This window comes from Eublepharis macularius, chromosome 9 (genome assembly GCF_028583425.1).
Source record: "Eublepharis macularius isolate TG4126 chromosome 9, MPM_Emac_v1.0, whole genome shotgun sequence".
Lineage (NCBI taxonomy): Eukaryota > Metazoa > Chordata > Lepidosauria > Squamata > Eublepharidae > Eublepharis > Eublepharis macularius.
Genome location: NC_072798.1, coordinates 51,527,991 through 51,543,074, shown reverse-complemented (window position 1 = coordinate 51,543,074; position 15,084 = coordinate 51,527,991). Strand labels below are relative to the sequence as shown.

At 43.0% G+C, this 15,084-nt stretch overlaps 1 protein-coding gene across 2 annotated transcripts; it reads left to right on the top strand.

The window, feature by feature from the left end:
• Nucleotides 1-6,762: 6,762 nt before the first annotated feature.
• RLIG1 (RNA 5'-phosphate and 3'-OH ligase 1) lies at nt 6,763-14,464 on the top strand. 2 transcript variants are annotated; one of them, XM_054988885.1, is made up of 7 exons: nt 6,763-6,894; nt 8,295-8,412; nt 11,515-11,610; nt 11,856-11,972; nt 12,809-13,006; nt 13,421-13,590; nt 13,912-14,464. In XM_054988885.1, the coding sequence occupies exons 1-7, from the start codon at nt 6,841-6,843 to the stop codon at nt 14,098-14,100; spliced, it is 942 nt and encodes a 313-aa protein (XP_054844860.1). In that variant the 5' UTR covers nt 6,763-6,840; the 3' UTR covers nt 14,101-14,464. The 2 variants fall into 2 exon arrangements, with proteins under 2 accessions (XP_054844860.1, XP_054844859.1); XM_054988884.1 differs by having other exon boundaries at nt 6,763-6,930.
• Nucleotides 14,465-15,084: the final 620 nt, after the last annotated feature.

The following is a 15,084-nucleotide window of genomic DNA, read 5'->3' as shown; positions in this document are numbered from 1 at the left end:
TGATATATCTTGTGTTTCTACTCCACTGACTTGAAAAAGGGCTCAGTGCAATCCTAAGAACTATCAAGAAGACAGGGATGAACATTCCTTTTTGTTCTGAATACAGCTGTATTCAGATTCTAAGTTCTATTTCTTCTCTAAGGGTCATCTCAGTTTTATTCCAAAAGCTATTTATACTCATTGTAAAACAGAACTGTACCTTCTCCAGGTTTGTTGAAGTGTTCACAGATTGGAAGTGGTTGCTAGACAGTGTCAAATTCAAACTTCCAGAATTTCTTTCATTGTTACCTTAGTTCTTATGACATCATCACAAAGGACATCATACGACCCCTCAAACTGGAAGTGCTTGGTTATTTTCATGACTCCTGTGTGTTTTAAACAGGAAGAATACAGCTGTCTCCATGTAGTCTGCCAATCCCATTGTACAATTTAATATGCATATTAGTTTAAGAGGAGAAAATCTGTATTTCCATAATTAACAAGCTCCGAGGTGGGACTGAGAGCAAGTCATTTTCAAGGATTGATCATTACCTGGTGAACTTCAGGATTCCTGCTCCAATCTCAAAGCTCTGTTTGGGTGGTTCAGCTCAAGTACTTAATCAACCCTATAGATTTCCAGAATGCCCTCAGAGATTCTTTGGTTACTCTGGGGTTATCTCTGGTATTGGGATCAGCGATTGATATAGTTGTTCCTAAGTGTTCTCTCTCACTAGTTACTCCAAGGTATAATGGTAAATTTGGCTGACAGAATGAGTAGGATGGAAATTACAGCTATGGAGAGAAACACTAAGACAACATCTGATAGAACAAAGGTTACAACTTGTATGGTATCAGCAAACAATAAGAATTTCACCATCGCAATTTCATCTACTCAGCATCATCAAGTGGAATTATTTCAAGTAGTATGTGACTTAAATTAGTCTTGGGATCTCATAAAATAACCTTGACTGGTCATTAAACCACTATGACATGTTTGCTAAACACTGTGAGGATAAAATGCCTGGCATCTGATCGACCATGTTCCTCTTGTGGTTGATAACGTTCATGTTTACGGCACCACTGCTTTCCCTTGCATTAATTTCAGATGCTGTCACTTGGAAATGTTTTTTGTATGTACATGTAAGCCATAACTGCCCAAGATTGGCCTCAGGGGGTTTTTTTCAGCTGGAACGTGGTGGAACGGAGTTCTGGAACCTCTTGAAAATGGTCACATGGCTGGTGACCCTGCCCCCTGATCTCCAGACAGAGGGCAATCTAAACTCCCCTCTGTCTGGAGATCAGGGGCGGGGCTACCAGCCATGTGACCATTTTCTCAGAGAGCAACCACCTCTTTTTCCACAAAAAAAGCCCCGATTGTCCTGTTGGATGATTGTGGTCAAAGGTGCACTACTCAGAAACCTCCCCTCAGTGAATCACCAATGTGACACTCCATCGCTTGGGAATACGGTGCCATCCTACCCCATTTCCACAATGGTGGATCATGATTGCTGCTAAAGGATTTCCAGCTGAGTCTCCTGCTGCAAACATCCTGTAGGTGCTTTTTTGTGTTCCTATCACACCTGTTCTGCTTGTACATTTTTTAAAAATCCAGATATTCCAAAAAGGCCAAGAAAAACTAACCATGTAAAAGGAGAGCACAAAACAATTGTCAACTGTGTCTATTTAAACTGCTAATATGACCTCATATTTACCTTAATGGCTCTTGTCGTTTAATGGCACCAGATGTTCCTTCCCTGAATGAGACCATGAAGATGTCGCCTGAAAAAAAATGATTTTTTAAAATCTAACACGTTTTGGTATCTGTGGCTACTTTGAATTCTGCATGCATTTAATAATCCAAAAGTAATTTAGGTATATAATATAACGATATAATTCAGTCTAGGGTTTGGTAGATGGGAAAAGTAAACTTATTTTATGATATATAGATAAGAAGTTTATAGCATTGAAAAAGATAGGAAATAAATCACAGCTATTATTAACTTATAAACATACATTTCTCTGCAACCCTACATTTGGATTTCAAAGACTAACCTTCATTCTTCCATATAAATTTGTTCTTCACCTCACAGAAACTTCAAAGTCACTCTGTCATTGTGGTAGGTGCACGCGATCTATAACGTGGAATAAATGCTGATACAAAAAAACCCAGTGGGTATTACTATGCAGATGCTTTGGAGATAAAACTCAGGGGAAATCTAAAAATAGTTTGGAAAAGTTTGTGAACACTAAGTTCCTTGTACCATGGTGAAGAAAAAGAGAAAACAACTGATTACACAATATTATTGGAGAGAACATACTCATACGCAGATAATCTGAAATTTTGAGTGGATTCACATATGCATACCCATCTTAGAATCATAGAATCATAGAGTTGGAAGGGGCCATACAGACCATCTAGTCCAACCCCCTGCCCAGTGCAGGGGGAGCTCACCACCTCCCTAGGCAGCTGATTCCACTTTTGAACTACTCTGACCGTGAAAAAGTTTTTCCTAATATCCAGCCGGTAACTTTGTGCATCTTCAGTTCATGATCAGTCAGTCAACAGTCAAGGCTGCCATACATGGGTAGCAACTGCATAATAGCCATTGAAAAGGGTGGCTCCTTATAGGGGGTGCACAGTTTTAAGTGTTTTTTTAATGTAATTTGTTGATGTTATGAGTGTCTTCAGTTACTGGCATCAAGTTTTAAGTCTCTGTATAGCCAAGTACCTTTCAAAATATTACAATCCCTACATGGAGGCATAACCATGTAGTATTGTTGCTCAGCTATTTTCACAACTGTACAATAAGCTGTATTTCAGATATGACAACTCTGCAGTAGCCTTTCAATTATTTTAACTCTAGCACTCCTGCGTGAGATCCATTTACAAATAAATATGCCTACCCTCCAGGGAAAAAAAAATTGTCCTGTGCCTTTAACAGTCACTTTAACAGTCATGCTGAGTTTTGTTCATTCAACATGTGAAGCTTTTCCTAGCATGGAATCATTATCATTACTTAATGGCTGCAAATCAATCTGTCATTTAAGTTACTAACAGCACGATCCTGAGAGCTACTACGGCGGAGGCTGTTGGCCACCAGCACAACAGGTCCATTCCTTAAGGAGATATGACACTGGCTGGGAACAAACAAATGGCCCTGCAGTGATGCTGCATGGGCTGTGACCATACCGACATCCCCAACAACCTTGCCACTGCACCCGTAAGACTTCAAAGGGTGCAAGTGATGGAAGGGAAAACCAACCAACTACAGGGCAGTAGCTATGTGGAGCTGGCCCCAGGAACACATGAGTAAAGGGGCAGGGAGAGACGGGCCTATGAAGCAACATATGCCCACTCCATCCCCTTAAAGGCACAGACCTCCACCAATCATAACAGTGACAGGTAAGGAAGAGGGGCCTCACTACCCTGCACTCTGTCACCCAAAGTATGCCCTCACTACTGAGCCCAGCCCACCATGTTGTCCCAGGAACACGGGACTGGCCATGGACACCTAGTGATCAGCAACGGGAGCACCTCATAGCACCATAGGGACCACCATAGGGAGCCACTCTTGGAGAATGTAGCCACCACCACTGATGGAACAGGAAGGTTGCCACAGAGGTAAAGTAAGGCCAGCATGATGCCATGGAGTTCTGCCAACATGTCCCCAAACAGCCGTTAATGAGCATGTGTTGCATGTGTTTCGATATATGTGCTCTGCTTCACAACATGGCCATCTAGCAGCAGCTGCCCAGGGCGGGACGGGGGTGGGGGGTGAGGGAGACAAAAGCACCTTGCGCAAGGGGATCTGGGAGACAGGGTTCTGGAACCATCACAGGTGGCACAGAATGTCCAGGGCATCACTGAGAGGAAACCCATTTGGGGGAAGGGACAGTGACATGGGGCTCTTGGCCCACACCACCTGCACATCCCTTTGCAACTGGGGATCAGGTGGGAAGGGATGCCCTCCCTCTCAGGGCAGTGCCAACATATGTCCGAGACTGGTGGCGAGGCCAAGGCATCAACGGAGAGCACTATTGCCTCAGATCCAAATGCAATGCAGCCCCCAACCTATCCCAGTTCATCTCATGAAAGGTGAGTTCCCCGCAGTGCTCATGGAAGCACTGGGGGAATAACCAGCCCTGTTCTTTCCTGTCCTCCTGCAGTCCAGCTGGATTGTGGGAGACAGGTGGAGGGTCCAGAAGGCTCAGAAGTGACTGTGCTCCAACCATCCTTCTTTTCCTCCCCCACAGCACTTAGCTCACATCCGTGCTAGGAGTTCTGTATCGGATGGAGTCTTGGCTGGACCAGGTGGCAACCATCCAGTAGTGCCTGGAAAGTGGTGATAAAACATAAGGAGGCATCAGCTTGCTGGGGCCATAGGCAGGTTCTGTAAACGTCTAGTGGCACCACCATGAGACTGGGCCCACAGGGAGCACTAATCAGCTTCCCTCGACTGAGCAAGGCTATCTGTGTGGCCTGGCCTGCCATTCCTCTAGAAAAAAGTCCCCTATGTTTCTGGGCTGTTGGTATTACAGTTACTGTTGGTTTGTTGCTGTTCATGAGTTTACAGTAAAATTGGTTGCTTACTCATGCTTGTGCATTGTGTTGATTGTGTTGTAGGGTGGGCCCCTCCTCGCCTGCCCAGCCTGGCCCAGTTTTCAGGGTACTTGTGACTCTGACACAGCACCCTTGGGGACCCTGGGACTGTGTTACAGGGCTGATGGCTCCAGGGTTGGGAGCATAGGCCTATGTTGCTAGGACCATGAGTGGTTCTGGACACCAGCTGCTCCACAGCACACAGATTGCTGGATGGATGCTGTGTGAGGAAGAAACATGTCAATAGTTGTGCACTGTCAGGAGTGTGCACCCAGGCATCCGCCCCTGGGCCCCCACATGGATTCATGGTTGACATCTCACCCTGACTGGGTCATGGCTGGACATTGGGAAATTGGCCAAGTGGGCTCCCCCATACTCTATGGAGGTGCTGGCTCGGCAGTGGATTGAGCTCAGGATGGCATCACTAGGGGGGGGGCATGGTTGGTGGCAACCCCTCTGGGTGGCCCATTGCTCTGCCACTGTGGGCTCCAGGGCTGTATGCCATTGTTGCTTGGATGCAGCTGCGGCCACTGGCCGGGAAGGGGGACAGGGGACCAACCAGCAGGAGTGCCTTGCACTGACTTTGCTCCATGCTGGGCAGTCTATGGGGCAGCTGCTAGTTCTGCCATTGGGGTCTGCTACGCTGGCTGCTCCAAGGTAGAGTGCCTGCAGAAAAGATCTGGGGTGCACCCTTGCAGTATCAGGGGGCACCTTCCATGAGAAAATCAAGTCCACAGGGGCTTCTGGGGCTCCTCCCTTCCACACTGTGCCGTCAGCAAGTTACGCTCCTATATTGTACATTGATTCCCTGAATACAGATTTGAGCTGCCAGTGTAGCCCCATGCCATGTGACTTGCCCATGCACTGATCAGGGTTTATATTGGCCACCAGGGACCAGCATTGGTTGAGGGGGAGGGGGTGTGTTGGCTAGGGGCCAACAGATGCAGTCTACTGCCCATTTGGTTGCACACCGTATCTTGGGGATATGCTGGTGTAGCTTCTGGTCAGCTCCCTGAGTGCTTTCACACCACTCAGGATTGCACTACAGGTCAGGTGCTGGTAAAAGCATAGATTAACCTATTTTCAAAGCTTAAACCTCTACCCCATATCTGTATCATACACACAGACTTCCTCCAATCCACAATTCATATACCTGCATTAGGAAACAAATGCAGAAATTGGTTTCATAATGTGTTATATATAAATGTAGCCATTTGTTGCTTGCTCTAAATTACATGCTCCCTTACAAATGTCTAGTTTTGTATCTACAAAAATATCATAAGGGAATTATTTCAGCCTTGATACATCTTCCACAAAGACATTACTTCTATGTGCAAATGGTGTATGTACTGTCACATGAGTATTGCATGTGGTTTCTCTTACAGAAGTGATACATATGTTGGGAATTTATCACACTGGAAGTAGCCTTGATAAAGTTCCTTATGATCAACACAGCTACAGGGGAAAAAATCAGTGATCACTTACCACCAAAACTCAGCACTCTGAAATTTATTTTTAGGACCAAAGCCGAACTTTTGCTGTTAGAAATACATGGACACTATTAAAGAGTTCGACACCATTAAGTGCCTTTTCTGAATTTCTATCAAGCCCATTTTTATCCTACCCTCTCTCCAAGCATACATCGTTCTCCCATCTCTATAACATTCCTGTGAGGCAGAAATAAGCTGGGTTCTTGTGGCACCTTAGCAGCTAACAGAATTTCTTCCCAGCTTAAACTGTTGTGGGCTAGAATTTCCTTCCTTGCTGGCGAGAGAATCTTCACTCTTTGCATTTATGAACTCTAAACCACAAAAGGTTACGATGGATTAAAATTGTGTTGGTTTTTAAGATGCCCCACAACAAGACATCTATTTATTTTTGCTGCCACAGACTAATTCCAGACTAAATCTGGAATTTACCTGCGAGGAAGATTAGGCTGAGACAGTCACTGGCCCAAGACTTGATGGCAAAACGGGGAACCGAACCCATTGTCTCCAAAGTCCAATACCCGCGGACTACTCTGAGGTATAAATACAACAGCCTCTTTTCTCCATAGATCTGAAAGCGGCCAGAAGGCGCTCCTTCTGAACACGCTAAAACGCCTCCCGCTCCGCCCTGTTCGCAAATTAATCCCCGGTTCCTCCTTGGCAGTCCCGAACTACATTTCCCAGCGCTCCTTTCAGGCAGGCTGCTGCGGCCGCTGCTGGCAGTTGGAAGCGCCGGAAAGAAGAGCTGCTGTTGGAGGCCGCGACGCGAGAGTCATGAGCGGCCTGGGCGCGGTGCAACAGAAGGTGCCGTGCCTCTTCGTGACTCAGGTGAAGGAGGAGCCCTCGGCCAAGAGGGAGCGCCAGGTACTGCCTGCGGGAGGGCGCCCGGGAGAAGGGGCGAGCTGACGGAAAGAACGGGGTCAGTATGGGAAGAGGCTCCGTGCCTCCACCATGCGGCTCACACGCCGGTTGTCACTTGCGCTTCTTCCTCGGCGAAGTAACCCGGAGAGGCTGTCAAAGCAAGTCTCCCCAGAGGCTGAGAAGCCTCTCCTGCCGGTGTTCATCTACACCTCTGCTGGGAATTCTTCTTGGCCTGCGAGTGCACCTGAATTGTGCCGTGAATGGGTTCTGTGCCCTTCACTGCACGCACGGGAAGAGCGCAGGACCAATAACACACACACACACACCGTGCTATATAATGGTCAGGAGATGCTGCTCAGCCTTCCTCTCCCAATACACCTGCCCGAACAGGAACTAGAAAAAATTTCGAAATGATTATTCCCGGTTTTACAAGACTGCTTTCAAAGCACCGGCTGTACATAAGACATCCGAGTCCCGCATGAAACTACGGATGACTTTATATTACAGAGGCTGCTTAAGGGTGCCCTGCAGTATTTGGGTGTTCTCTTTTTTCACTTTCTCATTTGGCTATGAAAGCACAGATCGGTATCCCAAAGTGGTGTAAGCTGGAGATTTTCCCCGATGACATTTATAGTTTCAAATTTATACGCAATAGCTCTGATTTAATTGAATAGTCCCCACCAGTAGTCTTAACTGTGGCATCTGATGAGGGGAGCTTTGACTCTAGAAATCTATACTCTGGAAATCTCCTTGGTCATTAAGGTGCTGTTGGACTCAAAATTTGCCCTTCTACTGCGGACCAACATGGTTACCTACCAGAAACTTAACTATCATTGCAAACCTTTTAAATATCCCCTTTGTACATTTAGCATTTGGTTATCAAAAGTAAAAAAGTTTAAATTAGGACTTTTATGTTTTTCACAGTCTAGCAATTTTTACCATTATCACTGGGGTGTTACAGCAAAATAGCATCTTACCATTATTGGTGAAGGGGCTTCTAATTTCAAACTGAAGCTTGAAAGCAACTGTTGTTCCCTTGAGAAATTATGCACGGAATCTTTGTTGCCATGGATATCTCATCTTTTAAGATTCTAAGCCTGAGTCTTTCAAAATGGAGAAGCACATTCCCACTGTATCGTTTTCTGAAAGCAACTTAAAAGTAGTTGCAAAGTGGGGTTAGTTTTGCTTTCCTGCCTTGTTGAATAATATTGTGAGCTGTATTATGCTATGTTATGAAGTAATTTGGCTAGATATTATTCGAAGCAAAGGTGGTCTTACTTCTCCTTGGTAGTTTTAGTTACTTTGATCATTTCTAATTCCTGCCTTGACTATATCTGCAAAATGGTTTACGACTATCTTCTTTCTAGCCTTTTAAAGTGTTGGCCACTGAAAGAATTACACAGAAGGCATTAGATGCAGACATACACAGTGCAATTCCAACTGAAAAGGTGGATGGAACTTGCTGTTATGTAACTACACACAAAGGTAATGTAGAAAAGCTATCTTATCGTATTTATCAGCCTTACGTAATTCAGGATATGGGCATCAATTTCTTTGCAAGAAGGAGAGATTGCAAAACTGTTACAGAAGGGATGAGTTAGACTCCTGCTGCTAGTGAAAGAGGGTTTAACCGTGGGTTTGTGCAGTTACCGTAAGTTACAGGGCGATGGTGGGGGCCAAGCCACTCTCTCTTCAGCAGCCAGAACAGACTGACATCCCAGTAGCATACAAGTTGCTGTATATTGCACAACCAGCTGCTGCTGCCTATATGATTTTCAGTAAAAGAATGATGCCTCTTTAACCAGGTTAAGAATGAGCAGTGTATTACTATAAAACCGTTACCCTTAATATTGTCAGGTCCAGTGTATATCTAAACTGTACTGACTCCATTTTCTAATGCTTCTAGTGTTTGAGTGTTCTCTTCCCAGGTGCACCAGTTCCCATGCAGCATTCCCACCGGAGGAGACTGTTTTGTCTACCACCGTTCCTCCAAGCATTGGCCTTGAAGGAGAGCAGCTTCCCAGGACGGAGAGATGTTGTTTTGAGAACTGTGGGGGGAGGCTGATCCAGATGGGTATTGTTACTCTGTATCTTATGCTTGCTCTTCATTGGTAACAATGATCATGTACCATCCTGATTCTCCTATTCAGGACAGTGGACTATAATGGACCTTTTCTGCAGTAAAGTTTCCTTTATAGTCCACTGTCCTGAATAGGAGAATCAGGATGGTACATGATCATTGTTACCAATGAAGAGCAAGCATAAGATACAGAGTAACAATACCCATCTGGATCAGCCTCCCCCCACAGTTCTCAAAACAACATCTCTCCGTCCTGGGAAGCTGCTCTCCTTCAAGGCCAATGCTTGGAGGAACGGTGGTAGACAAAACAGTCTCCTCCGGTGGGAATGCTGCATGGGAACTGGTGCACCTGGGAAGAGAACACTCAAACACTAGAAGCATTAGAAAATGGAGTCAGTACAGTTTAGATATACACTGGACCTGACAGTGGACTATAAAGGAAACTTTACTGCAGAAAAGGTCCATTATAGTCCACTGTCCTGAATAGGAGAATCAGGATGGTACATGATCATTGTTACCAATGAAGAGCAAGCATAAGATACAGAGTAACAATACCCATCTGGATCAGCCTCCCCCCACAGTTCTCAAAACAACATCTCTCCGTCCTGGGAAGCTGCTCTCCTTCAAGGCCAATGCTTGGAGGAACGGTGGTAGACAAAACAGTCTCCTCCGGTGGGAATGCTGCATGGGAACTGGTGCACCTGGGAAGAGAACACTCAAACACTAGAAGCATTAGAAAATGGAGTCAGTACAGTTTAGATATACACTGGACCTGACAAATATAAGTCAAGAGTGATGTGTAACCGGTGAAATAATTGAAGCAATTAATGAGATTTTACAAATACAAATAAATAAGAACCCAGAATTGTTGCTACTGAACTTGGGAATGGAGGCAGTTCCAACGCAATATAGAACATTGTTATTTTACATGACTGCAGCGGCAAGGCTTTTGCACGCGCAGAAATGGAAGACATAAGAAATACCAACTGTAGAAGACTGGATTTATAAATTGCTGTACATGGCGGAAATGGACAAAATGACAAGGAAACTTAAAGATCTTGACCTAGGACAATACATTGTTGATTGGGGGAAATTGAAACAATTTTTGGGGAAAAAAATGGGATGTAAAAGGAGAACTGTGGCAGTTCGAAAATTTTTAAAGAATAATGTTGTAATGGGAAGAGAGAAGGGATCTTACCATTTAGGGGGAATGTAAATATAATCTAATATAACATTTAAGGGAATTTTATATTGAATATATGGGATAACGAGAATGGCTAAACAGATATATCAGTGGGGTATATAATATAAAATATATAATATAGAGTAATGGGTTAATGGATCAGACTTTATATCACAATATATTATGTGGCTGTGTTATGTTGTGTTGTGTGCTGTGCTACATTGGTGGCATAGCATACAATATGTGTTTTATAGTATATACATTGATAGTATACTTGATGGAATATATGTCTAAAAGAAAAGAAACAGAATATGTCTAAAGAGACACTGAGATCCCTGCTATATACTATACCATACTGTTATGTTATACTGATATGATATATACTATATTGATAGTATGTTTGATAGAGTTTATATAAATGGGTAAGAATGTGCTTAGATTAAGAGATACTATGATCTATAGGTGGTAGGAAAATATAAATGAAATAGATTTAAGTAATAAGAAGGGTTAAGGGTTGGAAAGCTGTTGGAAGTCAATAGGGAGGGGGGAGGAAAAGGGTGGGGGATTGACTAAGGGAAAAAATGGGATTATATGTGTTAAATTTGGAAAATTCTTTTTCACTCACCAATAAAAATTTTCTTAAAAAAAAAAAAAGAGTGATGTGTAACCTTTCAGATTCACTCACCAGCAAAAAGGCAATGAAAAGTTTCATTGGTGAGGTGAAGTCCGCATGCTCTCCTGCAGGACCAAGCAGAAATTGTTGCAACAGAGTCAATGTTGATATGGGGCACATGTGTAGATCTCTCTTCCTCGGAGGTTCTCGGGACCAGCTTTTCCTTAAAGCAATGGAAGTTCCAGTAAAGGGCTGGGAAAAAAATGAGGACCCATACCGATGCCAGCAACAGAATACAAGTGTGGTGTAATGGTTAGGGTGTCAGACTAGGATCTTGGATCCCCACTCTCCTGTGGAAGCTTGTTTTGTGACCTTAGGTTGGTCATACACACCCCGCTTAACCTACTTCAAATTTAAGCTGCAGTTCATTGTAGGCTCAGAGCTTTCCTATGTTGCTGTGTCTGCCCTTGACTAAACAGAGGCAAGCACCCCCTTACTCTAGCCTTTTGCTGATACAACAATAACCTGCCCACATACACAGTAGCATTCTTGGCTTCAGGGAATGTTTGATGACTGTCTGATAATAGATGGTCAGTTGTTGGTATTTGACTACTCAGTTGACTGGCATTCCAACTCTTAGTAGAAGTTGATGAAAGGTTCTTCTAGTAGCGTTTCAAACCATATTGCATATTTCCTGTTTCACAACTTTAGGGCAACCGTATCTTTGGGCCCGGTTGGATAGAAAACCCAACAAGCAAGCTGAAAAAAGGTTTAAACGGTTCTTGTATTCTACAGACAACTGCAAAGGTTAGTGGTAAATTTAATGAAAAATCTTTGACAAATATAGGCTGGAAGGTGAAGGTCAGAATGTGCTGGCCCAAGTAGCCCTCCCCTATCATTCCCCTAGCACTTTCTTTTCCTTCACTCAGTTCTTGCATGCATTTTCTCATTTGGTCTGCTGTGGTCTGAAATATCTACTTGAGGATACGGGTAAAAGAGAATGATCATTTCTCTTGATTTTTTATATAGCTATTTCACATTTTTGCTTTAAGGATTTACTTGGGATATTGAAAACGACTTCAAGCCTGTCCCTGAATCCTGGATTCCAGCAAAGGCAATAGAGTACTACAACGGGAAGCCTTTTCCTGATGAAAATGGACATATTCCAGGTAGAAAAATACAGCTGGATACAAAACTTCATTCTAAACATTATTTTTAGTCATTTCGAGTTCACACATGTATCACTACACCAAACTGAGAGAGCCAGTTTGGTGTAGTGGTTAAGAGCACGGGACTCTAATCTGGAGAGGTGGGTTTGATTCCCCACTCCTCCACTTGAAGCCAGCTGGGTGACCTTGGGTCAGTCACAGCTTCCTGGAGCTCTCTCAGCCCCACCCACCTCACAGGGTGTTTTGTTGTGGGGATAATAACAACATACTTTGTAAACCGCTCTGAGTGGGCATGAAGTTGTCCTGAAGGGTGGTATATAAATTGAATGTTGTTATTATTAATTGCTTGATTATTACAATACATGAATTTAGACACTAAGCTGCAAGTAAATGGTAATCCAGTAATGATAACAAGTGATAGATGTGTATATTTCCTGTTTAAACAACTTTCTCCCATTTGTCTTGTTTGCTTTCACAGTATTAGAGAGGCTTAAATGTTTTCTGATCTGATCTGAGCACACCAAAGTGGAATAATTTAAGTATACTTTGTGTTTACCCCCAACCCCAACTTCAAGTGCAGCAAATTTGGGAGGTCCTTACACATCTCTGTTATCAATAAGCATGATTATTTTTGAAAATTTCAGTATTGCTCTTCCTGATACAAGTATATTACATTAATCTTTTTATGCATACCAAGCCAATCTTGACAGATCCCATATGTATTTAGGAAACATAAGACTTTTCCTCAAGAGACTTGCTTGAGGTGGCTCAAAGTGATAACAGGACAATAAAATCAACCATAAAATTATATAAAAACATGTTTCCTCTTCTCACAGGTTGGGTGCCAGTGGAGAAAAACAGCAAACAGTATTGCTGGCATAATTCTGTTGTTGACTATGAGTTTGAGCTAGCTCTTATACTGAAACACCACAGTGAGGAACCTGGTCTGCTGGAAATAAGTCCAGTGGCCTTGTCTGATCTTTCAGAGCAAACATTAGAACTAATTGGAACAAATGTTAATGCAAACCCATATGGTAAGTATATTGTATATTCAGCACCGTAGATATTTTTAGAAGTTTTCCATAGGCATTAATATGTGCAGCAAAGCAGATAAATATATCAAAATAATACACAGTACAATGTAAGATTTTGGTTAAGTTCTGACAGAGATTGGCTGAACTGTATTGATGTGACAGAGATGAGGAAGGATGTTTAGCTGAATTGCACAGGGCAGGATTGCCAGAACACCCTATAAAAGACAAGGCAAGGAGAAATCAAGGGCCTGGGACAGCAGAAGTCAGGGACTTGAGATGAATGTGTGGGGAAGGAGGAGTGATTATGAAATAAAGGCTGGTCTGGGGGACGGGAGAAGAATGATCCAGTGAAATTGAGTTACTGTAACAAATTAAGAAATCTAGTTGTATTTGTTAAAAAATATATTTTAATAGGTTTAGGAAACAAGAAACATCCTGCACACCTTCTTGTACCACATGGAGCATTTAAGATAAAAACTCCACCTGCATTGAATCACAATGACCTGCTTTCTTGGTTCAATGGATGCAAAGAAGGGAAAATTGAGGGAATTGTATGGCATTGCAGTGATGGATATTTAATCAAGGTAATCCTGAGATCTTATTAAGTAGTCTGATTTATTCACAAATGTTTAAGTGTAATACGCTGACAGGCCGAGCAGGTCATTAAAACAATTGGAGTTTGTGTTGTGTTGCTCAGCTACTTTAAAAAAGAATAGGCTAACTGTAAACTATGCAAAAGAGGTTTGTTGAGTTTCTCATTTTGTTCTACACATCTTTTTCGGTAATCAAAATGATATTAAAACGAGCATGCTCAAGTAGGCAGTTACGGTTTTCATTTGGAGACATTCAGGCTATATAGCCTAGTATTTACTGATGATCATTTAATGTTTTTCTTCTCTTTACAGCTCCATCGACATCATCTTGGCTTGAACTGGCCAATTGTGGACCCTCATTTGGTTTCTCAACCAGTTGTTGTTACTTTCAGTGGGGCCAAACATGACTATAATTTTGAATCAAAGACACTTTTTAATTACTTTTCAAAGCTGGATGGTCAAAGATTCAATAGTCTCAGAGATATAGAATGGGAACTGTGACAAGATTTCTGTAAAAAATAACCCTTTTGATGACAGTTCATTTATTTAGAAAAAGATAAGAATGTAAAAAAGGGTCCAATTTTGTTCAAATGTAAATAGTATTTAATCTCTTCAAGGCCATGTGTATATAATATTGCTGTTCATGTAGAAGAGCCATAAAGCAACCTAAACTATCTTGAATACCTTTTACAATTTAGTCTGAAATATCTGAGACACATTATTAAAGCAGCAAGGTCAGGTACATGGAGTGCCATGGTATTAATTGCTGTACAGGTATTTTCAGTTATTGTAATAATTGATGTAGAGTGTGACTACAAGTGACTTTCTTCACGTGGAGAACACTAGATGTTTCTTGCAAGGTTACCTGGGAAGTGAAGTCCAAGTGGTCCTTCCCCTCTCCGTTAGAATTGCTTCCTGAAGAGCTACAAGAGGGCTTCGTTTGGGGGTGGGCAGCTGCTACTTTCTCCCAGGGCGTCCTGCAGGCTGCCTGCTCCCAGGGAGCTGCTCTGGAGAAAGCCACATTGGTGAAGCTCCAGCCACAGCAACAGTGGAAGGATCTGCTGCAGATTCTTCCGCTGTCGCTGCGGCTGAAGTTTCACCAACGCTGCCACTTTCAGAGCAGCTCCCCGGGAGCAGGCAGTCCACAGGATGCCCTGGGAAAAAGTAGCAGCTGCCCGCCCCCAAACAAAGCCCTCTTGTGGCTCTTCAGGCAGCAATTCTAACAGAGAGGGGAAGGACTACTCGAACTTCACTTCCCAGGTAACCTTGTGAGAAAAATCTAGTGTTCTCCACTTGAAGAAAGTCACTTGTAGCTTTGCTCGTAGAGTATTGGTTAATTTGTATAGGGATGTGCATTTGATGGAATACAGTTTTCTTATTACTTTGTATCTTCATTATCAAATGGCTGTTTAGTAGGCTGTTTTGATGCCTGGACGTCCATAGAACTGAATGAGTCTTGAGTACTGTTTTTTATATTAGTGTTAT

What these genes read in the sequence shown, in the direction of transcription:
- RLIG1 (XM_054988884.1), top strand. Translation starts at nt 6,841, where the DNA reads ATGAGCGGCCTGGGCGCGGTGCAACAGAAGGTGCCGTGCCTCTTCGTG. An exon ending in CGGCCAAGAGGGAGCGCCAG is followed by an intron (nt 6,931 to 8,294) that starts GTACTGCCTGCG and finishes TCTTCTTTCTAG; the next exon opens with CCTTTTAAAGTGTTGGCCAC. An exon ending in TTCTACAGACAACTGCAAAG is followed by an intron (nt 11,611 to 11,855) that starts GTTAGTGGTAAA and finishes TTTTGCTTTAAG; the next exon opens with GATTTACTTGGGATATTGAA.